This window comes from Mauremys mutica, chromosome 3 (genome assembly GCF_020497125.1).
Source record: "Mauremys mutica isolate MM-2020 ecotype Southern chromosome 3, ASM2049712v1, whole genome shotgun sequence".
Lineage (NCBI taxonomy): Eukaryota > Metazoa > Chordata > Testudines > Geoemydidae > Mauremys > Mauremys mutica.
Genome location: NC_059074.1, coordinates 58,041,910 through 58,067,693, shown reverse-complemented (window position 1 = coordinate 58,067,693; position 25,784 = coordinate 58,041,910). Strand labels below are relative to the sequence as shown.

Below are 25,784 nucleotides of genomic sequence, written 5' to 3'. Positions count from 1 at the left end.
TCCCTGACCATCTTGGCTAATGGACCTTGATGGACCTATCTCCATGAACTTATCTAATTTGGAAGCTGTACAGCCTTGTTGCAGTCTGACAGTTTGAAAGAAAAGTAATTTATGTATAATACAAAGCATATTTTAAATAAATAGGGAAATACTTCTTTGCATATGGAATTCACTACTGGAGATAATGATGCAGCAGAACACTGAGGATTTTAACAGCATTTAGATAATTCTGTGCCCAACAGAACATTTACAGTTATATATGGTAAGAGGGGAATAATCAAATCTCATGCTTTGGAGTGTCAACTAATTACTGCAGGACCTGGGACAGAATATTTTCCCTATGTACGGCACCTCATAATTGGCCACGAGCTCACTAGGGAGGGTGGCTCATCTTTCTCTGAAGCAATAATCATTGTCTCTACTGGTGGCAGGATGGGGGGATTGGTTTTGCTTTGAGATGGCAAACTATATGCTTGCAATTAATATGAACAATTTCTTTACATCTACTACTTCATCACTCACATTCAGAATTTTAAAATTTATATTAGATCACCTCAACAATTTGTCTTTACCCATAAAAATAAGTCCATCTTCTATAGCTTTCATTGTTTTTCGCTTTATACCATGTTAATAAGATTTTTAAAGAACTCTAGTAAGACTGTTGAATATGGCCATCTCTTGCTAAAGACCACACTAGCTAGTCTTAAATTAAGAGCTATCATATCCCTTAATATGGTTTATCAGATATTTATCACAACTGGTATTAAATTGTCTAATCCAGGGGTCGGCAACCTCTGGCACACGGCTCGCCAGGGTTAGCACCCTGGCGGGCCGGGCCAGTTTGTTTACCTGCCACATTGGCTGGTTCGGCCAATTGCGGCTCCCACATCCCTCACCTGCACGCTTCCTGCAGCCCCCATTGGCCTGGGATGGTAAACTGCGGCCAGTGGGAGCCGCGATTGGCCGAACCTGCCGACACGGCAGGTAAACAAACTGGCCCAGCCCGCCAGAGGCTTACCCTGATAAGCTGTGTGCCAGAGGTTGCTGACCCCTGGTCTAGTCTATGGTTTCTTGTTTGTCTCATAAAAACTGCTGTAGACAAGGAAAGATTATAGCTCTAAGAGTCAATCTGTTTCTTGTACCAATATACATATCAGATTACAGTGGTTCAGGGTAATGAATTTCATCACTGAAGAATGCCTACAAGGTTAAAATGCTGAGAATGTGCCCTCCACAACCAGCATGCAAAGGGTTAGTTGGAAGAAAAAAAGCATTGTCCCTTTAAGAGCTTCTTACCAGAGGTGGAGAGAAGGGGAAAAGTTTACAGAGATGGACAAGAAGGGCAGGAAGCAGTGGGGGCAGATCAGGAGAAGGGCACTGCACTATCCTTCCTGCTGACCAGAAGAGTGTGTGGGGGGGTATTTATACCTCATGCAGCCGTGGATAGGTCCTCTTTACCAGGATCTGGCTGCCAAGTGGTGGCCCCAGGGCATTTTGTCCTGGGGATAGCAAAACCCAACCATTTTAACCATAAGGGTTAATAAATAGGTGAAGGAGAATTTGAGGGTTTTGGAGCAGTTTCTGTATCAACAGAGTGTCTTTTTGGAAGGAGGAAAGGATGACAGAGGCAGATTTAAAGGTTCATTCAGATGCATCGTGAGGAATAGGTTTTGGAGTATTTTATTGAGAGGTGGAATGCCCAGAAATGGCCCTCAGATTGGATACAAAAAGGTATAGTGAAGGATATACCACTCTTGAATTCTTTCCCATTTTGGTAGCAGTAACTATTTGAGGAACATATTTTGGAAACAAAAGAGTGCCATTTTTTAATGACAACATTGCCGTGGTACATGTTAACAATCACCGGTCCTCCAGATCTCCCAGGGCCATGAAGTTGGTAAGGGCATTAGGATTCTAGTGGCTAAATCTTAGCATATGTTTCTCTGCCAAGCATATGCCTGGGATTGATAATGACATAGCCAATGTGTTGTCTTGATTTCAGATGGACAAATATCAGAGACTAGCACCAGGGAGCAATCAGGAACCAGAATAGATGCCGGTAGCACTCTGGAATTTTGATGTATTACAGGTCTCAGGGTAGTCAGAGATCAGTAGCGCCATAATGTTTAGGGCCCGTGACAGGAATATTAATGATTTTGTGAATTTCAGAGGAGAGAAGGCCTGTCATTTATATGGCCTACTCTGCTGTACTCCAGTAGTGTCATCTACCATCTCTGGTTGTCTATTGAGCCTTATGTTGCCAGCAGAATGAGGGGTTACCCAGATCCTTGTGGTAGGTTCTCAGTCCAGAGGTTTTTAGTAGAGTAATCTCCGGACATGGGTCCTAGAAAAGATCCACATTCTCCCATCACTGTTCAAACTCTTAGGTCCAGTCCACATTACAGACCTATATCAGTATAACTACGTCGCTCAGGGTTGTGAAAAATCCACACCCCTGAGCAATGTAGTTATACTGACCTAACTCCGTGTATAGTCAGAGCTATGTCAGTGAGAGAGCTTATCTCGCCAGCATAGCTACCACATCTCGGTAAGGTAGATTAACTTACGCCTACGAGTGAGCTCTCTCTCATCAGTTTAGAGCATTTTCATTAAAGAGCTCCAGCAGTGCAGCTACATTGGTGCTGCTGCACTGATGCAGCATTTTAAGTGTAGACATGCCTTTAGAGATTTGGTGCAAGTTCTCAATCAAATATGCAGAAGCAACCGGGAGACAGCCTTGTTCAAAGCTGCATTCCTGGTAGCAATTTTTGGAGCTTTTAAAGTCAGTGAGCTTTAGCAAGGTTAGCAAGGGATACTTTGGGAAGGACTTTGGAATGGAAGGATTTACAATGGGAAGCGCAATCAGTTTTCAAAACCATGAGGATTTCCAAAACTGATCAAGGGAGCAAGGTGAGTCTATATTGCTACAGCTATGGGATGAGGCAAGGAAATGCCCAGTAAGAACATTACGGACTTATACAGCAATGAGACCCATAAGACCCCTCTTTATCCATGGTGATGGAAGGCTTCTCACAACTTTGTTACAGTTTTTAAAAAGGGCCTTTCAAAGCTGGGGCTACTGGTGCAAGAATTTGGTTCCCACTTTTTCTGGATAGGGTGTGCAACCTAGAGTAGGGGCCACAGCAATTCAGGTAATGACATTCAAGTGTACACAAGATGTATGTGAGACCCCAAGTAGAGAATCGGAGTTAATTTTCTTGTACTTCCACTTTCAGAATCATGCCAACAGGCCAGGTGAGCAGTGGTGTGGACCTGCAGGCACAGTATTGGATACTGGGCACACAGGCAGGACTTCCAGGGTGGTGAGCAGTTCACATCTGGGCTTAGAGAGCTGGCAATCCTGAGCTGGCATGGAAGCAGAGGTGTGCTATTGGACCAGCTGATGTGCATTGTACACTCTTTGGGAGCAGACACCGAATGCAAATATGGTTCACTTTGGTTAAAAACAAAAACAGGAAGGAATCAGTGAATATCTGGGAACCAGACAGAGGTGGGGGAAGCAGCCAAGCATTTTGCTGGTGCCTCTTTTTGGCGGATGTCCTCGGCAGGTACTCAGTACAGAAGGGATATGGTTACTGGATATAATGTGTTGGAAAAGAGTTTGAAGGAAAGCATCTTTTAAGGGAGCTGAGTAAGTGGGGTTTGCAGTTCCTACATCTCATCAGCAGGGAACTGACCTCCCTCCTGATTCTAGACTCCTTTAAGGGAGCTGAGGAAGGGCTTTGGGGCTTCCACATGTGGAAAAGCAGGGAACTGATCCTGCTCCCTGCAGTGTAAAATTTGTTGCTAGGCACTCCCACATATTATAAGTGAATAAAGTTGCAGCCTAATTAAATGACAGCCATTGCCTCCTGTCTTTTTTCTGGTGTGGCTGAACAATGAACTTGGCTAAAACCTTATACCTTAGACATTTATAACAGACTGGATTATATTATCTGTGCAATAATGACCTTAACACATAAAATGACAAAGTTACTGGAGCAAGAACCACAATATAGTTGTGACAAGTTAAAAATAACTGAGATTAACGCCCCCCCCCGCCTCCCAAATAACGGGTCACAGTGTAAAATCCATATATCCAGATCAGTTGACACATGATCATCAGCTTGGATGTTATATCTGATTTTAATTAGCTGGAACATTAAACAGGTGCATGTTAAGGATATTTTGGATTTCAAGCTCAACTCAATTTGACAACCAATGGCCTAATATATTATCTTCTTCTTCCTGGGATTATTTGTATTTATCTCTATATTTGATGACAAATTATATCCCAGTTATACAAATATTCCCATATTTGATATGCTCTCCATTTTAATTATACTAAGACCAACATTTTCAAATGTAAATATGGATTTAGGAGCCTAAGTGTGTGGCCTGATTTTTGAAGTATTAAGGACCTAGCAGCTCCCATTAATTTTAACTGGAAGTTGCTGTGTTCTCAGGAACACTGAGAGATGTATTTTGGATTGGGGAGGGTGGGGGGAATGTGTCTAGCAGTCAGATACCCGTGCTTGTGGAGTACATGTTGGAAGCATTCTAGCGATGCCAACATGATTTTACTGCAAGGTTTGGCATTTTTCTTGAAGCCCTAGTGCCTGGAGTGAGAGTGAAAATCCCAGCTTTCATTGTTTAAAAAAAAAAGGTTTCTAGTCCATGTGAATAAAATCTTAAAAATGTGAACAGTAAAGGCTCAAAAGCCAGAAAGCAAATAAAAGGAACCCAAAATATATTATTTACAATCTCATGAGTCTGGGGGGCCTATTCATGATTTTTGACTAGTTTATAGTGGTGGTGGTGGTGGTGGTAATTCTGTGCACTTACAACTTTGTACAGTATGCTTTTAGCTTCATCTGTCACCCTATGGCTGCTCATAGTAAGCAAATGATTGTTATACAATATTCTCAATGCAATACTTTTGTTGTTAGAATGCTTCTAGTACAGCAGCAGAGTGTTGGTTCTGCCTTTGATGGTCTTTTATTTACACTAAATAGAAACAATACTGTCTCTCTAAAAAGGAATCATAGGATCTAGCCCTAAGTACCTCTCCCCTGGGACCTCTAGAAGCATCCTTCCTGCCTCAGTGCTCTAGGAGGTCATATGTCTTCTGCAATTATGCACATATGGACAACTCTGTCCTCTATGGACTGGCTTATAAAAGGCATAACAGTATACTACAAGTCATTTTCTGCGTTCTAATTGAGACCTATTCAGCAGAAAGATCGAATGGCTGTGGAAGCACATATATGTATTATAAAGAAAATTTGCCATATGGTACCTTTGGATTAAATTTTTTAATGCAACTTTTATCATGTAAATTTGTGTCTCAAAAGAAAATTTTACATTTCAATTAGAGACGATCAAAACTCAACTGATCTTTGAGTCATACTGTGAAAACGAAATCCCTTCATGCATTTCTATGCAGAAAAATTATGTCTGTAGCAATATTAGGAAGCAAAAATGTTACCCTGTACAAGCATCTGCAAAAGCATTTTGTATTGTGCAAACCCATTTTAGATTACTTCAAAAACTGACGTCTAATACACTTTTCTGACTATGGGTCAAAGTGATATAATAAAGCTTTGATTCAAAAAAGCTTCCTTCAAAATGTATAAACATTATATCCTTAAGTATTGGATAATATTTTAAGTAGCCATGTTACTCCTTCACCTTTCCAAACAAATATTGTTTTAATACTACTAACTTTACCTTGGTATATTGCTCACGCTCATATTCTTGGCTAGAACCAGACCCTGTTGTCTGATTATAACGATGCACTTTCATTTTCATCTGTCGCGTTTGTTCCTCCACTACTAAGCTTGCTGTAAAAACACATAATGGAAGCCTATTAAAAGTGGTGAAAAACTTCTAAAGAAATAAATGGTTTAGCAGCAATTTTGATCTTATTTCCATCTCAACAAAACAAAGAAATATACAAACAGTACAATAACAAGCAGGGTGTAAACACTGAACAGAGGAATGCTAATATTAATAAATCAAGCACTTCAGCTGCCTAGAGTCTTTACCTGAAAATGGATAGATATCCAAATTTCCCATATACTATCAAGCTAGTGTAACAGATGTCAAAAGAGAAAAGAATTTAAATTGATAGGCTGAACTATAACCTTGTTAAGCTGTCTGGATGCAGAGGATATGCATACATATGCTTCTAACCATAGATTTGTTGACTGTGAAAAATGTTATGTTCTAAGTGTTAATACACTGAACAGATAAAACTAAAAATATTTAAATAAGAAGTTATTAATATCTACCATTATCTTCAAATACAGTAATTGTTAACTATGACTAAAACCTTTATAAGGAGGAACAATTTTCTCTGACTATAAAACATACAAAAATAATTTGCATAATTTTTGCTTGCTGTGCCTCATGGACCTTAGAAATATAGTATTTGCTTTCCCATGTTTCCTTTTTTGGGAAAGAAATAATAATATAATAATAAAGAAGAATATTTTCTTGCATTTTTACTTTTTCCCACTGTAATATTTACTGTTCTTTTTTTTAAAAAAAGAACTGTAGTATTATAGAGGACATTCTCTTCTTTCCTTGAAAGTAGTTTAGCACAGATAGTACTGAAGATATTTGCAAATATACCTTTGAAAAAATAAAGGAGGCACGATGTGAAAGATGGTGTATATTTGGGTGAAAGAACACATTTATTCCATTACTTTTGCTCAGTATTTGGTGGCTGTTTGTATAAAAATGTGCCTCCAGTCAAAAGAAGTAAAAGAAATTAACTGCTACATATATTTTTCTTAATGGGCTGTATATTCTGCCATCATTACTCACATTAAGTAGCACCTTACTCCACAAGCAATCCTACTGGAATCAAAGAGTTTAGTCTCAGAATATAGTACTACATAATATTAGTACAAGTGGTAGAACTAGGCCCCAGTAATCTTATAGTGGTCACTATGCTTAAAGTTACACTAAGACTTCCATTCTGACTGTGATTTTTTCCAGGGTCATAACTTTCTGCAAAAATTCTCCTTTTCATCTGAAATATTCTTGCTTTGTCTCAGAACAAAGATGATTTTTTAATTTGGAAAAATTTGAGCACAGTCCTTTTGAGTTACACATGTCTTTATAAATTTATTTTCTGATGTCAAAATGTTAATTTCTTTTTTACACATCCAGGTCTCAAATATAGATGAATTTTAAAAATCAAAAAATGTCAGGTAATTAATCCTGTAGGGCTAATACGCAGGACAGTGAGGGAAAACAAATCAAAAGAAAAAGCACTGAGTTATAAGTCACTGAAAAACATAAGTTTTCCAAGCATAAAATTCAGAATGTCAACTAAGTTCAAAATTAATACACTATGGTATTTACAAGTCTGCACTGTGAACTAACAGAAGAGCTCTGTGTAAGCTTGTCTCTCTCATCAACAGAAGTTGGTCCAATAAAAGATATTACTTCACCCTCCGTCTCTCTAGATATTGAGGCTGTCGAGCTTTGTGATATTTTATTGTGGAGTTCTATACATGCCTACATTTTTGACGTTGCAAGTATAGAAACATACAGAAATCAGTATAAAGATTAGGGTCAGCTGTTCAAAACTCTGAGTAATTGCCCAAACAATGATTGTGCACCTACTTACCTATTGCGCTTCAGCAAGTAAATCATGGAATGTCTATACGCTGGCAGGGTAGAAGCACATGCACAGGTGCACAATTTTGAGCATCCCTTTTCCTCTACTTTTATTTTTTTTAAATGGGAAAATTAAATAAAACGAATTACATTACTGATCTGATACAGTTATAGTTTTAAATTCTAAATGCAAGAAATGCAAAAGTCAAGGTGGTTGTTGTAACGTTTAATATCCACACATTATGGTGGGCCCAATCTGGCAAATCCTAGACATGCAGAATGCCACATTGGGCTCACAGAGTATTCTGGATTACTAATTATGCTGGGAAATGTGTACCTTAATTGTAGGGGTCCAGTTTTACCATCAGATATGCAAGTACAACTCTGATTTAAATGGAAATTGCATGGAGGTGTCTGAGGGTAAAATTGAGCTCTCTACATTAAATTTTTAAAGATGGCCTCTTATTCTGCATCTGCAATAAATTGTGGGGAGAAATGAGAGGATTAAATTAGATCACTACCCTACCTATTTTGTATGTGCCATCAAAGACTGACATCTTAATCCCAGTATTTATGCCTGGAATTGACAGTTATATAAGCTTACATGAGAACCACCAGTGAGGAGTGTGAATTGAATTAAAATTGTCTCATAAATTTGGCTTTGTGCATAATTTAAGAAATTGGTATTAAGCCCACTGATTCATTATTCTTATATTCCTAAATAGGAAATGTGTAAAATGCATATCTTATATATAAAATACAATTATGATACTTTGTACCTTGTCTGCCATGCATAAACACACACATAACTGTTATGCATCTAACTGAATGTTCTGAAAGGAGGTTCAATCAGATGTGAAGATTCAAAAATGTTACTTGATTATGTAACTAGTCTATTGGAAAAGTGCTGTTAGGTAACCCACAGTTCACATGAACATTTAATGTAATGTACAGCTGCTTCTAAGAGAAATATGGTATATGTCCTTTTAGAATTTGTACATGTACAAAGGGTTGAGGTTTGGGGTATTTTTTTTTTAGCACTATGAATATACACTAATTTACATTTTAAAGCATTAGAGTCACAGACCTCTAACGTCATCATCAGCAATAGTTACACAAAGTAAGAAGTGCTACTTCAATGTTATGGGTGAAATTCTGGCCACACTAAAGTCAATGACAAAACTCCCATTAATTTCAATGGGGCCAAGATTTCACCCTCTGTGTTCAATGGTGGAAGCCACACCTGATAGAATTCCCACACTAAGGGTAGGTCTACACTGCAAAAAAAAGGTGTGTTCTTAATTTGGGTTAGCTAACTAGGGTTAAAATAGCTATAAAGACAAAGCAACATGGCTTTTAATTGAGAGCCTGGGGTAGGGGAACAGGTTAAACTCAAGCTGCTAACCCAAGTTAAATGGGAGTTGCTATGTCTTCACTGTTATTTTGACCTGATTTTGCAAACAAGGGTAAGCTACACAAAGTTAAGAACACACCTTTTGTTTGCCATGTAGACATATCCCAAGTCTCATCAGCACCCACTGACTCGGGCAAGAAGTCAATATTATAACATATTAGGAGAGGGGAACTGCACTAGGAAACTTTCATTAGGACTTTATGGTTAGTTCTCATTCACTTTCCCCAAAAGGAAGCACAATTTGACAGTTCTGGTTGTAGTATTTCACAGACAACTGTTCATACGTCTAAAAATGTCAATTACATTAATTGTTTATATATCTTCTTAATAGTATACTCATTTATCAAGATTTTTATGTACTCTGGAGAAACATATTTTATGTGTGTATTTATTTATTCTCCCCCCCCAAAAGCATCACAATTATTTTTGGCCTATGCATTTATTTGATGAGAGCTCACATGGCCCATTTCAGCAGCTGAAGAGGTCAAAATCCACAGCTGTATAGCTTAGAGGTATTCTCTTAGCCAGATGGCTATGGGAAAATTCTAAAGCCCTTACTCACGAAGTCAAGTAGACTACTCACAAAGGGGTTGCAGGCCTAGGCCCAGAGCTTGTATTATAAGGGGTTTTCAGGCTCTTCCTGGGTAGACTATGTGAGAGTTGAAGAGCAGTGATTCACATTATTCAGGACATGAAGAAGCATAAAGCCAGTCATGTGAAAGGATTTAAAATGTCAGGCCTCAACTTTATCAATTTTAACACACAAGGATTAAATGAATCCCTACCTCCCCAAATGGCCAGACATTAACTGTGTCCAGTGTGAGGTTGAATGGCCTCTCACCATACCACAAAGGAATGAAGCCAGGCTCCCTTTGCTAAATATCCCTGTTCAGTTCATGATTCAGCCCACTGTCCGGTCCCACTAACCACCTACTGAAGGTGGAAATGACAGTACAGACAAAAGAGAGCCCAGTCTGAAAAGATTTAATACCTTCTCATACTTCTCCTGCATCCCGTGATTAGGTTCACCCCAAGAGCTGGCCTTGTGAAACTCTACATGCTGGGCACCGGCTGCAATTTGTGACAATATTTGTTGACATACATTGCTTCATCCTCTTATTTTCTTACCCTTTTTACCCCCACGTATCATACCTCCAGGATGCTGTTAGGAGTATGAAAAACCCATCAGATACCTTTACCGGTCTTGTCCAGAAGAGATAAAAAATGCGTTCTAACCTCAAAAGGCAATTGGATCAGATCCAGAGAAAAACTGGTAACCCAGCTCTGACAACTACACCAATTGAAGGACAGGGTAAGACAGCTATAAGTAGCAAGAATGGGTGCTCTGTGCCCAAGAATGCTTAAATACACAAGGAGAAGGGCTTACTGAGCCCAATTTTCACTCCCTCCCCTACCTACCATATACCCCTGAATTAGCTAATGTGTGACTATGCTTAAAGTTCTCCAGCCCCAGCCCCTACTGACATATGATCTCTACATGTATTCTGAGTAGGGAGAGAGGAAAAGGAGGCACATCCTTCCACCAACTTGGACCCTGGGGTGTAGTGATTGCCCTGCCAGTCTTATCCCACTAAGTCAGGAAGTGGAATTTAATGTAAGCCTCTAAACTAACCAATACCAGTAAAATGATACTGTATTAATAGATTACTGCTTATATATTCCTGTAGAAAGATTTGGGTTGGGATTTTCAAAAGCACATAAGCAAGTTAAGTGCTTAACTCCCTCTGGAATTCAATGGAAGTTTGGTACCTAACTCCCTTAAGTTCTTTTGGAAACATTAGCCTTAGGATATATGTTTAATGTGTTGCACAGGACATTATATATGTGTCTTCTATTAACATAAAGAAATTCTGTATTTGCATGTGTAAGTATTTGGCTCCCTCTAAAGTCACATGAACCATCCAAGGGCAGATTGAACCATAAGAGTTAAGGACACTGTGCTGCCAATGTATCCCAAGGATTTCCTGAAGAATTTTCTCTTTTCATTATTTATATTAACTTTTGTTACCTAACATTTTTAGGCCATATTTTACACAGGGTTGTGCTGCTCACTGAGTGGAGGGGAAGACATGCAGTTATATTGTAAAGTTCATTCCCTAATTTATGTACATTTTTACCTGGAAATGACTGGAAATTGTTTTATTAAGATAAGTTAACAAATAAGGTCCTGATCATGCAGTCAAATCCAGGTGAGTGGACTTCTGCACTGAGGGAGACCCAAATACAGCAGAGTGGTCTAAATGTGTCAGAGAAAATTCAGAATTGAACCCTGTCAGATGTTGGAAGTAAAACTACATACCTGGACTTCTAATTTGAGTATACAGAATAACAAAATGTGGTATGTATGCAGTGGAAGAGTAAGTCATCATAATAATGTGTAATGGTTTATAAATAGCAATTTGAAAGATGGAAATATTTCTTCTGTTATTGTTACAAAGCAAGCCACAATTAAAATTAAATATACTTCTTCTTTCAGATTTTCATCACAAGAAAAACAAGTATCATTTATTATTTTGTGGTATTTATAGTATCTGCAAAAAGAACAGGAGTACTTGTGGCACCTTAGAGACTAACAAATTTACAGACTAACACGGCTGCTACTCTGAAACCTGTCTTTATAGTATCTGTATGTTTAAATTGCTTGTGTAAAACAAAAATTAAATCCAAATTCACAATGGGCTGGAATCTTTCTGGCACAAATATCTGCTCAGTGCAGGAGGGGAAGAGATGAAGACACATTAGGGAGCTGGTTACAGCTCTCTTATTCTCAAGCTGCAACTGCTCTAGTCCCAGCCCTGGAAAAAATTAGAGCAGGCCAAGAATTGCTGTAACTTAAGACAGTCCTTAAAGGACCTTATGCCAGCTATGAATTTTTGGAGGCATGCCCTCCAAATGTCCCAGTACCTCTACGGAACAATAGAACTATGAGCAATAAACTGTATGGTCATATATAAAATATACCACAGCAGATAAATTCAATAGATTTGTTTTTAACCAAGTTATAAAATTAGTAAATGGACAGAATGCAGTAGATGCAATATACTGGAGTTCAGTAAAAATGTGGACATAATAGTGCACAAAATCTTATTTTTGAATTAATTCAAATTGAACTAATCTGAACAGGAGAGGTTGAAAATCATGGGAGGTCTGCAAACGAAGACCAGTAATGATAATCAGCAGTGCCACAGAGACTGGGTTTGACTCTGGATTTATTTAACATCTCTAACAATTTGGAGGGGGTAAACTACATATACATTTATATTTGCAGATTTTATTAAATTGAGGGATATTTCAAACACCAATACTGACATGAAAATAGTACAAAGGGGTAGAAAAATGGGCAGGAAGTAATAAACCGAGATTCTTCTTGCAAAAATATAAGCAAATATATATTTAAAAATATGCCCAAACATGATAAAGCAAAGCAATCTACATTTGAGCTTGCAATGCTATGTAAATACCAAGAAAACAAAGCGGGTTTTGAGTTGTAAATATCAGGTCACATATCACTGACCAAGGAGACAGCAGAGTTCCTCGATATCAAATGCTAAAGAGACCATATCTAGTACTGCTTTTGTTTCAGAGAACCTTAATGCAAGAAATGTGCTGACAAATTAAAAGGAATTCAAAGAAGAGATATAAACTGATTAGGGGCCTGGAAATACTGACTTGTATTTTATAGCTATGTAATGGGTGTAAATATCAAGAAGTGAGAGTAACAGGCTGAACTGTAGCTTAAGAAAACTTGTGTTATGTATCAGGAATAATTTAACTGTAAGGCCCATTGGATTGCTGACCAATCTCCCATGAAAAATTGTGGTCTTCCCAAGGCACTGACATCTAGCCTCGTCGAAATACTAAAGAATATATGGTAGGTAACAATATCGCATTAGCAGGGAATGGAGAAGATGCTGTGGTTCTTTTCTATCACTAGCTTATCATTCCCTACCTTACACTTTTATTCCTGCACTTCTTTCACATACACCAATAACCAACATAGACAGACTACACTATGCAGACTTTGCAGGTTTGGAATCCTAGCAATGAGCAACATTAAAAAAAAACCACACACATTTATTTGAAAGAGGAATTACAATTATTTTAGCAGTGAATTATTATAAAGACAACATCACTACACAGGATACTGCTATTTCAGGATGTGGTGACTGGCCATCTTCAAGCTCTTCACCAGATTCCAAACTAAAGAACTTTCCACAAACTATACACATTCAATAATACTGAAATTTCTCTCTCTTGGGTGGAGACTAAGCCATCCAGCAGACAGAACAACGCTAGTGAGCAAGGGAAATTTTGGCCAAGGACACCAAGGAGGTGTCAGGAATCTTCAATACACATTGCAAAACAGACCTTCAGTTTTAGGACATTCAAAATACATTGAAAACCACACAGTACTCAATTTATCTAACTTCAAAAGGAGCAGTTATTCCAGGGAGTCTATGTATTCCAGCTTCAATGTTGTTGAAAAATTGGAAAGGGTTCAGAAAAAGCTAAAAGAATTATTCAAGATCTGGAAAAGCTGCCTTACAGTGACAGACTTGGGAAGTTCAACCTGAATGATCAAAGAGAATGATAAAATGTGACTTGGCCATGGTCTATAATTACCTACATATGAGGAGAAGATTTCTGATAACACAGGACTCTTTAATTTAACAGATAAAGGTATCACAAGATCTGGAAATTGAAGGTAGATAAATTAAGGCCAGAGATTAGGTGCACATTTTTAACAGTTAGGCAATTAATCATTGGAACAACTTACCAAGAGACGTGGCAAATTCTCCATCACATGATGTCTTTAAATCAGATCAAAAGAGGATATCTTTCTAAAAATATGCTTTAGCTCAGCCACATGATATGGGCTTGATGCAAAGAATCACTGGGTGAAATGATTTCGCCTTTGTTATTCAGGAGCTCACACCAGATAATCATAATAATAGCTTCTAGAGTAAAAATCTATGAATCCATGAATAACGTTTAGACAATTTCCTATTCAAATTGTTGAAGGAAAGTGTGTGTATATATATATATATATATATATATAAAAGAAAGAACACAGACAATGAGTAGGCAATTTCTGAAGGGTAATTTAGCCCATTGAAAAAGTTGTTCTAGCACTTTAAGAATGTGGGATATCATTAGTGAGAGTGCCCCAAATATGGTACTGGGAGAATATATACCAATTCACTCTTTATCAGACCCAAAAGAAATAATCAGCAATTTACTATTTTAATTCTGTGTAACATTTTGTCTCCTTTGAGTTCTTCAATCAGCCAACTAACATAACTAGAAGGTAATGAGGATGTTCATGAAAAACAAAATCAGATTCAGTTTTATGTTCATGAGAGCTGGATGAATAATTTGCAAATATTTCAATTGAAAAGTGTTGTGAAATTTATTGAATGAAGTATTCAGTTACTATTTTACTACCCTCATTGTTCACCCTCATTTTTTCTGAATGGTTTTCATTTTACATTTGAAAAAGGAGTTTATTTTGGACAAATTCAGGCCTATGGATTCTTCACTTTCTTGTACAAACTATATTGCCGTCCATACATTTTTAGAATGTATGGTAATAAAACTGATAAGAATTTTAGACTCGGATGATTCATACATCAGAGGGGTAGCTGTGTTAGTCTGGATCTGTAAAAAGTGACGAAGAGTCCTGTGGCACCTTATAGACTAACATAAGTATTGGAGCATGAGCTTTCGTGGGTGAAAACCCACTTCGTCAGACGCAGTTATCTTCATACAGTTATCTCGCATTCAAATGTAACTATTACAGGGAGGATCCCCAATGAAATTACAGATTTTTGTATACATCTACCTTTTCTGTCCTAATACCAGCTATTGGGATTGGACTAAGAATCATAATTAATTAACCATCTGGGAGGGAGGGAGCTAAAGCATGTATATCCAAACACTCAGTGGAAAAAAATGAATGAAAAGTAATTCCGACTCCAAACTTAAATATTAAGATTATTTATTTGTAGTCTGATGCCACCCAAAATGCTAGGGATAATCCACCTGCACACAAGAAGGCAGTCCCTGCCACAGTCTACATGTAAGCTTTCAATTTCTTATGTATTAGCACTCAGTTTTATGCTCCTATAAATAAATGTTGTGAGTCATTAAAGCAATGCAGGAACTCTAGCACTGGTGAGTGTACATAATGAGCACAAAGTACTCAAAGACTTGAGTGTGCTGCATGGACTAATCTGAAACCATTTGAAGATTATTTTTATCTATTCCACATTCACTTCAGGTTAACTATCCCTTAGTGTGACATAGATAGCAGTCCAAGTCACAGATAGTGGAATCAAAATGGCAGAACTGCTCTGAGAACTTTGGCCAATTCTACTCCAGCTTTGCTGTTGTGGTCAATCTCTTATCTGCTGCTCGTATCTCCACAGCTGGGGTTTCTGGCATCATACCAGCATAGAGCTGGTATAATGGCTCCTATGTTGGCCCATCTGCAGGCTGTGATATAGGAGATAGGGAAGGAGTTGTGGCTGCGCTGCATGCTTCAGCAATCCTTAGGTGAGTGTACAGTTCTTTTTGACCATAGGGTAGAACTGCCCTAGACTGCTTCAACCTAAGCTAGGACTAGCAGAGACTGACCACAAGATTCAGGGAGCTGTAGACCTTACCTAGTAGATATCACATATTCCCCTTTGATTTTTACCCTTTAAACCTTAGGGTAAAATTTTCAAAAGCACCTAAGTTACTTCAGAGGTTAAATCCGATTTTCAAAAGTAACATAGGCACTTAGGAGTCTAAGACTAATTGAAAGCCATTTTTACTATTTACCAACATGGTAAAACTTTTAATTGTTTGAAGAAGATTATTATATTGTTTATATCTTTAGGGACTATATAACAATATAGCCTATTTTGGTCCAAGAAGGTATGTGGATCTAAATTTGTAATGTACTTTCTAGTAATATGGTGGTGGTTTTTTTAGATACACTGGGCTCAGTACCATAACTCACTCCCTATGTTGGCCAGGACATAGTTGATGTAAGAAAATGAGAAAGTTTCTTTACAACTGTTTGAAAAAAATCCCATTCTCATTGGCCACTAGATGTCTCATTTCTTCCACACAAGCGCATATTATTGCATTTATATGAGAGAAAGAGAAACCACGCTCTTGAAAAAGTCATTGTGATTATGGAACTATTTTTCTGGTAGTGCAAGACCGCTCTAGCACATGGAAAACATCACTCTCGCCAACTGTTGTAATTTATTTTATAAGTCCCGTGGTTTTATAACAATAATATTGTCTCCTCTTGAGCTTGTAAGAAGCTCCTCATAGCTCTGGATTTCTGACTGACCTATAAATGATGATGCATTTCTGGCCACAACCACCAGAGAATATAACTGGAAGCCTATATCACAGGCACTAGGCTGCAGGCCTGGCTGCCACCAGCAAAGGCCACTGCTCAATCTATTGTGGAATCTCTTCTCCCGTTTGCACAGCCTGTGCAGAGCATCATGGGAGCAGCAGACTTTGGGGCAGATGAGGCAGCCGGAAGCTGTTACAAAAAGGAGCAGAGGCAGCTCCTGCTTGCCCCTTCTTACACTCACTTAGTGCTGTGCTGATTAGGAGAAGAGCTATGGGAAGCGGGGGGTGAAGGGGAGGGGGAAGAGGGAAAGAAGTGATTCCAGGAGCATGTCCACCCACCCGCTGCAGCCTGCAGGAGTCCATTATTTCCCCACTGATGCTGAGCTCCTGTATGGAAGGGAGCTGGTGAAGAGCAGTAGTGTGTGTAAGGGGTGGGGTTGACTGGGTAGGGGCTGCTCCAATAGCCAGAGAAAGGGAAGGAGCAGAGTTGCAAACTGAACCTACAGTGGGAGCTGGACAGGTGCAATCACAAGCAGAAGGAGAGAGTGTGAGGCAGGAGGCAACACCCACTAAAGGCATGGGGCTTTGAGGGGGAGCCGAAGGCAGTACCAGCCATCAGGGGAAGATTGAGAAGTGTCTCATCTATCAGCCAGAAAAAAAGGAAGGAAGTCCTCCAATCGTTTGTTTTAGGTTGAATTTCCTGATATACATACACAGAAATGGGGTGATACCGCCTCTGTCTTTACAAATCAGAAAACAGTCCAAAACATGAGCCTTAAAAAAAAAATCTCCTGATTTTTAAAACAATCTTGCCACAAGATTGGCAATACTGAAATGCTAACCTGCTCCTAACATATAAAGCTTGATGTAACTTCTGTCTGCACATGGGGACCTTAGAAAGTAGACAGTGTCCCTTTCACAGTGAATTATTTTCAAATCATGCTGAAAATATGCCTCTGACTATGAGAATGGATGCCAGAGTTATTACCAGATAAAACTGCCATTGAAGATAGTGGGAATTTTGCCTAGATAAGTTCTGCATGATTGGGCCATATATAGTATGTTCTGTGAAAACCAAGTAAGTGAACACAGGACAAAGTGAAGTAGTTGCTCTTTTTATGGCACTTTCTCAGATAGTGAAAAATAAAAGTTAAATATATACCATGAAAAGACTAAAAACTTGCTGTACAGCATTGTGTCCTGAACTATTAGTACAAGATGGCCTAGACCTTTGGAGATGGGATTCAGGTTAAGACCCAAACTTCTTCAAAGCAGATAGTATTTGCTGTTCTGGTTCAAATCCATTATCCAATCTGATCAGATCTCTGATGGTTGGGCCACAGTCTCTGAAGTTTAGATTCAGATAAGAATTTTCCAGACTCTGGGAGGACTTGAATCTAATAGTCTAATTTGGGCTTATCACTACTATGAATGTTTATTTAGTGCAGTGTTTTACTGTCAGAGTTAAATATGGTTCATTTGAACTCTTCATCTCCCCAAGCAGACTTTGTCTTGAATCATCCCTTCTTTCAGAAAAAGTCAGAATTGCCCCCCACATAGTCCTGACTTGGAGAGGTACAAACAGGGCCGGCTCCAGCTTTTTTGCTGCCCCAAGTGGTGAAGGGGGAAAAAAAAAAAGATAAAGCCACGATCGGCAGCAATTCGGCGGCAGCTCTATGCGTGCTGCTTCATTCTTCAGCGGCATTTCAGTGGCCGGTCCTTCCCTCCGAGAGGGACTGAGGGACCCGCCACCGAATTGCCGCCGAAGACCCGGACGTGGCGCCCCAATCACCTGCTTTCTGCGCTGCTGCCTGGAGCCGGCCCTGGGTGCAAAGTATTATTCCCCTTCCACTTCCTGGAATAAGCCACAGGAATCATGGCGGGTCCATGGGAGGCCAAAACCATGTGGGGTGTCTCTGCATTTCATCTTGCCCTGGTAGCTTCCTGGCAGCATAGGAGCTGTGCTACTAAGGACTTCCCAGGCAGTGGTGATCCTCATACCAAGAATATATAACACAACCCCAAACTGTACTATCCTTTCTTCAGAATCTCCCTGCATCTGAAGGAGGGATAATGTTTGTTGTCCTTCTGGTCATCCCACTCTCCAACCACTCCTCCTGTCTGATCTCAGACCTATGAAGCATTGTCCAGGGGCTTTGGAGGAGAGGACAGGATGGTGCCGTGGCTGTTCCTCTGTGCCTCCACATGCACAGAGCCAACTTGTGGACCTTGGGGAGAGGTGCAACCTGAGCCTCTGGACTGACTTTCTACCCAAAGTAGCACATTCTCTACTGCACATAATATCAAGGGACTTGGATAAAATACACTATGCACCATTTTAATCAAATATTTGAGATCATACATCAAATCATTTTCCAGTTGTAAAGAGGGATAAACCAGATAACAGCTAGATATTTGAGATGGAACCATTTTTAGTTGCTTTTCATTGATGACTGAATGAAATGTATTAACATGGAAAATAATGGGGAGGGGGAAGGAAGATAAAATTCACAGTTGTCAAGTGTTTGTAAAATGTACATGAATATTTACCTTTTGAGGAAGAGTTATAATTCTCTTGTTCTTCAATGAATTAAATGCACGGAATGATGGAAACAAAAGAAAGAAATCAGCAAATTTAAAGTTAGACAAAGAAATGTATTAAATTTGACAATGACACGTACAATAGGCTGCATCAGCATACATAAAAGTAATGTGGAAAATCAGAATGATAAACCATGACAAATTATAAATGCAGAATATTTGTTTAAAACTATGAGTAACAATGAAGTTACTGATGGTCAGATTGTGAAGTCCTTGCTTCTTCTGCTGAGTGCAGTAGTGCCAACTCCAAGTGTTCAAAAAACATGAGGAAGGCCCACCAAAATGGAGACACGTTTTAAAATAATAAATTTTGGCTTCTGTTTGTCTTTTGATTTCTGAGCCTCAAATTGAAAGCTGCAATTCTCAATAAATCACTGGGACACTAGAAAACAGGGCTTTAAGGAAAACCCCAAATATCATGAAACTTGTGATAAAATTGTGGGAGTTGGCAACACCGATTTTAGTCAAAGGGTCTACTCATGTGAGTGAGTGTCCCTCAGCATGAGTAAAGGTTCCACAATCTGGCCCCGAATATGCAATGCTATCTAACAATTTTAAATGAAACTAGGGACATGAAGACAAAACAAAAACAATGCTAAAAGGTGGGAATTGAAAACTGAAATAGTATCCTCTTTTATTAGCCTCTTGTTAGAAAGCTCATACTCTGCTCTTAGTTACTCTGAATTTATACCAGCATACTTCAGAGCAGAACTTAATTGAGAGGGTTCAATCCTGCAGCTCTTACTCAAGCAAAACACCCATTGGCTGCAATGGCATTGCAGAAACAAGTATTCTGTATTCTCTGAGAACTATAGTTGCAACTCAATTTTATTATTTAACAATATTGCGATTCTTTGATATGAAATTCTATGATTGTTTGTCCACAGGTAACAATGAAAATAATTTATCAGTATACGTTCTCCCTCCATGCAATGGAGATCTTTATAAGTCTATTTTATCAATTTGTTTTCAATCTAGTTTATATAAATTGTATCCATACCATATTAACACTGGCATTAAACTCTTTTCAAATAAGAGACCCCTTGGTTAGATGGAGTTATTTAAGAGTTAACTTGAAAATATATACAACACAATTAATTTCTGATTATTGCATACCACCGTCTGTCAGAAAATTCATTTGTATTTCTTTAAGTACATTCCTCTGTTTTACTTCAAACACGGAAAATAGTTTTCTCTCATGCAGTATAAAAAAGAACTATATTGATTTTAAAGGAAGATATCAAGAGACAATTTTTGTAACCACTTTCTGGATAAAAATCTGCTTTCCTACCTGAATCTAAATTTCAAGCCAACTGGTTTAGATTTCTATTAATACAGGGTCATTTCTTGCAATATTTATTCAAGCACTGTTCTCACATTCTCTGGTGGGAGATTTTGAGATTTTTCTAAGTGCTACTGGGTCAGGCGCAAAGTTATTTATGGAAGTGTAAACTGGTACAACTCAACAGGTCAGTAATGTAAAAACAACAAAGAAACAAAAAAACCCCACCCATTAAATCTAATATCACACCGCATCCTTATAAGAACTATGCAATGTGAAACCATGTTAACCAAATGAAAAATAAATCATTTTCTAAAGCGTCAAATGAGAGTGAGGACAGGGACAGCGATCTGGTTTGTCTAAAAGGATTCTTGAAAAGTAGTTTCCATAATAAATACAATCATCCATGTGTCTCATTGGTTCAGAAATTTCAATAAGATCTAATACACCTTTTCTTAACCACATGCCTCTCAGTTATTCATTTGCCAGAATACAACCTACTTCAGCTAAAGATGGCCTTAGAAAAAAACTGTTGTGGAACACCAACCTGTATGAACTTCCTTGAACAATAAGGGTGAATAGATACCAAATAACAATGTATGGGCTCAACCTGAAATCCTTACTCAGGTCAAATTCTCATTAAGTCAGTTCTTGTTATCAATAGAGAAAGGACTGAGTAAAGACTATAGACATAGACTCTAACAACAAAATCTATGCAACTGTATAAAAAGTTGTGATACAACAGTAGAGAAATTCATAGTTAATACAGAAACTCCACTCTTTACTTGACACTTAAATATTGTGTACCGTAGTAACAGAGCGATTCAAGCCTTTTACAATCGCTCAGCACCATGTGACAAGTTGAGCACAAGCACTCTTCTTTGCCAAGGCTTAGAATGTCATTAATTTAACCATTGAATCAAAAAATCTTCATGTTATTTTATATCCTTTTTTAATATTGCCAATTAAAACAAGGAAAGAAAAATGATATATTTCAAAATACTACAAGTCTGGGTAATGACCACTGCATGGTCGCTTATTTGCAAATACTTACAGATGTTTAGAAATGTGAATTATGTAAAGACACCCGTAGAGACTAGTTTTCATTTGCAGACCTCTCAGGCCCTGATCCTGCAATGAGATCCATGTGATCACGGGATTCTGGAAATTTTTGCCATGATACAGCTGGCATAGTTGCATATCAAGGTCCATATTTGCATTTCAATGCACAGATACAAACACTTGATTCAAATGTTATCATGACTTTCACTCAAATTTCTGTTGCTTGAGAGAAGTCCATTGCCCCGAGTCCAAGTGCTAAAATTTTTACATACTGCAATGGGTTGAAAAATGCTATAGCTCTTCTAAATAAACAACTTGGTAGATAATTATTTTTTTTAAAACACACGAAGGCACTGATCCCCATTTAGAACTAAAGGCCCCCAAAAGTTCATTTTTTTTAAATTATGCCAATTTTGGAGTTTTAGGAACAAAAAGATATCTTACACTGGAATTTTCCCCTTACCTGTAAAATTGTGTTCTGTGAACTCCTCTGTACCTGACCACAGGTATCACCCTGCCTCTATGATGCAATGAGATTGTCACTATCCTTTGCTCTGAGGTTTCTTCTATAGAATTTTCTATGCAGTATTTCTACAATTATGGGCATTTCTAAACTGACAAACTTGTTCAAAAGTTGGCTTTCCATCAACTTCAAACTGAAACTGCTTCCAGGAGTGTTAACTTATCAGTCATTGTCTGATACAGGCAATAAATCAGAACAACTTTTTTTCCAGTCCTTACTTAATAATGACCAAAGTTGAATTTTTCTGAGACACTGTGTAAATCCTGTAAAAGAGGTATTAGCATGGATGTCATAATTTACTACAGAATAAACAGTTCCACAATAACATTATTTGTCAAGACAAAAAATAAAACCGCCACCCACCTCTCATTCCAAAATCCATTCCCCTCTCCAACAGCAATAGCTTTACACAATACTAAAATTGTTTTACTGTAAGCTGGTATGTCTTCTGACTATGCAAAATCACAATGAATGATATCACTTACAGTTGATATATAACCTTTCTATGATTATTATAGTCGGCAATAAGGATTTAGCTGTAAAACCATTTGTATTCACCCCTCTTAGTTCAGGAGAATTAACATGACCTGCCATAAACTCATAACATCATAGCATATAGTATTCTCTTCCAATGCAGGACGTAGTGTTTCCCAATACCACACACCTTTATTTACAACTGAAGGAAATGCAAAGAATATTGAACCCAGAAGTGCAGCTCCCCCTAACATTAACAGATTGCATTGGATCCTGCCATCATCTACATTCATGTAGCCCTGCTGACTGTGAATTGAAGTCATTATGGATCTATCCAATCCCAATTAAAGTTAATAGGAAATCTTCCACTAATTTCAATATGTTTTGGATTACAACCTAAATTAGGTCCAAATTGTACTCTTAGTTACTCCATTTTATACTGAAATTGGCTTGATGTGGGTTGGACAGCTGTACCAGATGGCAGGATTTGATCCAATGAATCAAAGTATTTTGTTTTATGGCCTACATTTCATCGAGTTGTGTGTCAGAGAAATTTATATGGAATCATGTCTGTATTTAACCCAGCAACATTTAAACTAACATTTTTCATGTGTGTTTGCTAAGAGGTATCACAATCAACCACAATCGTAAGTTAAATAGAGGAAAAAAATGGGAAAAGATATCTTCAATAAAATGGCAACCCAATCACACAACAAAAAGAAAATCAGTATGTAAAGGAGGAATTCTTCTCTTCAACCTCCAGCCACATTGTCAGTTCACTGACATGAAGGATATAACATACAATCCTATATAATAGCAAGAGTAACGGATGTGCTAACCCTTGCATACTTATGATGCGAGAGGATAAATCACCAGTGTAAATAAGTATTCACAGCTTGAAATATCAATACTCCACTTCATATGTGCTTGGATCAATAATCCTCTGAACATATGCTAATTTTAGCTTCAGTTTTGATTGTTTAACTTTTTCTTGTTAGCTATGTAACTGCCATCTCCCTCCTTTCAGTCTCACAGCTCATACAAGGTTCCACATTAATTTAAAATTTCTGTCAACATAATATAAACTAGAATGTTATGTTATTTCTTACACATTATTTAGCGATAATGATAATAAGTGAATATCCACTAGAGAAAAATACTTAGTCAAAATAAAAGCAATAGACCAGGTATATTCTTTTCATGTACTGTGTCAAATGCAGGAATCACATAAGAATTATGATGCACAGAATGTATGAAATCATATCATACTTTCATAGCTCCCAACTTAGAGATACACTTGGCAACATAAAAATTTAAGCTGCAGAGGTAGTTTGCCGCCAGTTTAAAACCAAGAGAGTCCTTAGCTCTTACAGATATATAATTAGAAGAACTGAATATAAAATTCAGAGTTAGTAGAATCCACCAGTCAAACTCAGTAAAGTATATTGAATATTCACAATAAATAAATATAGTGAACAGGAAAACATTTTCATATGTCAGTCAGTATGTACTATAATGATACTTTTAGGATGGCTCACAGCCAAAAAGCTCATGTAACCAGTCAACTAATTCATTATCATGCAAAGTAGTATATGGTATACATAGCTTGGTAAAGAAGTCAAAGCGAACTACACTGTCTGCTTTGGGAAGTGTCTGACAATATTTCAGGAACACAGGAAGTATAAACATTAGAAGTTTCTGCTTAGTAGAAATATCTGCAGTATTGGTAATTTGAGTTGTCAGATATAGTCAATGCACTGACAGAGTTGCTTGAATAATAGAGAACTGAATTTACACATATTTCCCAGAGTGAAATTAAACCGTATTTTAAATCCATTTTGTTTTAATATAGTAACCAACACTTGAGCTGCAGTATGTTTATGGGAAAGGAAACACTGATGTTAACACTTGTTTGATATGTTTGGATATAACACCTCTCACGGCAACCTAGCTCAACTTTGCACTGCTCAATAAGGAAAAGTTCTCTTTGCTTGACCACCTGTTTCCTTAAACATGCACCAGTTCATGACACCATGCTTTCACATATTTAATGCTAGGTGTTTTCACTCTGTTCAGTAGGCCTTTGTCTGACTCAGGGAACAAAAAAAAGGTTGATATTATCTGACTTTCATCAGTTTCTATCATCAAAGCACAACAGTTAATCTCACCCAACAAATCCAAGTTAACAGAACATGAGCAAAGTGTTATTAGATGTAACATCACTGAGCTCTGTGACCCGAACACTAACTAAATCTGTGGTCATGGGTAGGTATGTACTAAGATAATGGAATGTTTGCAATAGAAATTTTAAGGTATACAGCAAAAACCAAACCAAGCCAGGAGACTATAGAATAATCAACCAATCAAATTCTACAATACTTTCCAATCTACCATTATTCTTTCATTCAAATATATTCCTTCGTGGGTAGAAATAAATAAAGCACTGAACATTTTATTATGAAAGACAAAGTAAAATAAGGTAAGGAAGGAAATCCAAGATTCTGAATTATGATAAACTCATTATTTGATACCTTGCTCTACACTGCTGCTTCTTACTGGAACTTGTGGAAGCTGTCTTCCCCTACGACTGCTGAATGATGTGTCTGCAGGAGGTGACTGAGCTGGACTTCCTTGTTGGTGTATTCTGCAGATGGAATGAAGATAAAATAAAATAATCCAAATAAAATCTGAATCAATACATTTTGAGTGGTAAAGTTAATGCCTATATTAAAATGCATATATGGAAGATGCAGAAATTTTATGTATGCCATATTGTCCTATTCATACAGTCCTCAATGCCTGGAGAGTTAACAGAGCTTCATCTTTAGTTTCTCTAACTGTCTTCAACTCAGGAAAAATCTTTTCAAGCTCCAAATTATTCAGTGTTTCTAGACAGGAACTGCAAACTGCAGACAGGAGTCTAAGGGCCTCTTTCACCACTGTCTCCCACCTTGTACAGTCATTTCCACCAGTGCAAAGGGGTGTAAAACATTACCATTCTGATCTGGTAACATTTTATACCCAGTTTGCATTAGTGTCAAACTTAACATGGTGCAGGGCAACAGAGAATTAAGTTGCAAGTATCTAATATTATAGAGGTAAAGTGGCTTTTCTGAATGTTTCTTTTGAAGAAGTGTAGGTCTTTATTGGCACTGCTTCTGTTAATTTTTGTAGTGTATGTATTTGATAATAGGTGCAAATTCTTGGAGCAGTTCCACAGAATTTTAATACTCTTACCCAAGTAGATATTCTCAATTCATTTGCTTTGACTGTATGGATAGATGAACTTAACTAGCATAATTTCTAAATAGGCTGTGTTCTTTTAAACACACTGAGCTTAACACACCAGATGTTCCTAAGGCCATTGCTGGTAAGCTGGAATACTATAGCTAAAATACACAGATGAGAAAAAGCTT

The 25,784-nt window shown here is 37.8% G+C and overlaps 1 protein-coding gene across 3 annotated transcripts in view; it reads right to left on the bottom strand.

The window, feature by feature from the left end:
* Positions 1 to 25,784, bottom strand: part of RIMS1 (regulating synaptic membrane exocytosis 1) — a 348,972-nt gene that overhangs the window by 108,262 nt on the left and 214,926 nt on the right. For all 3 annotated transcript variants that reach the window (XM_045010069.1, XM_045010070.1, XM_045010068.1), the window contains 2 exons: positions 24,900 to 25,012; positions 5,731 to 5,843 (listed from right to left, as the gene is read on the bottom strand). In XM_045010069.1, coding sequence (XP_044866004.1) covers positions 5,731 to 5,843; positions 24,900 to 25,012 — 226 coding nt within the window. The remainder of the gene's footprint in view (positions 1 to 5,730; positions 5,844 to 24,899; positions 25,013 to 25,784) is intronic.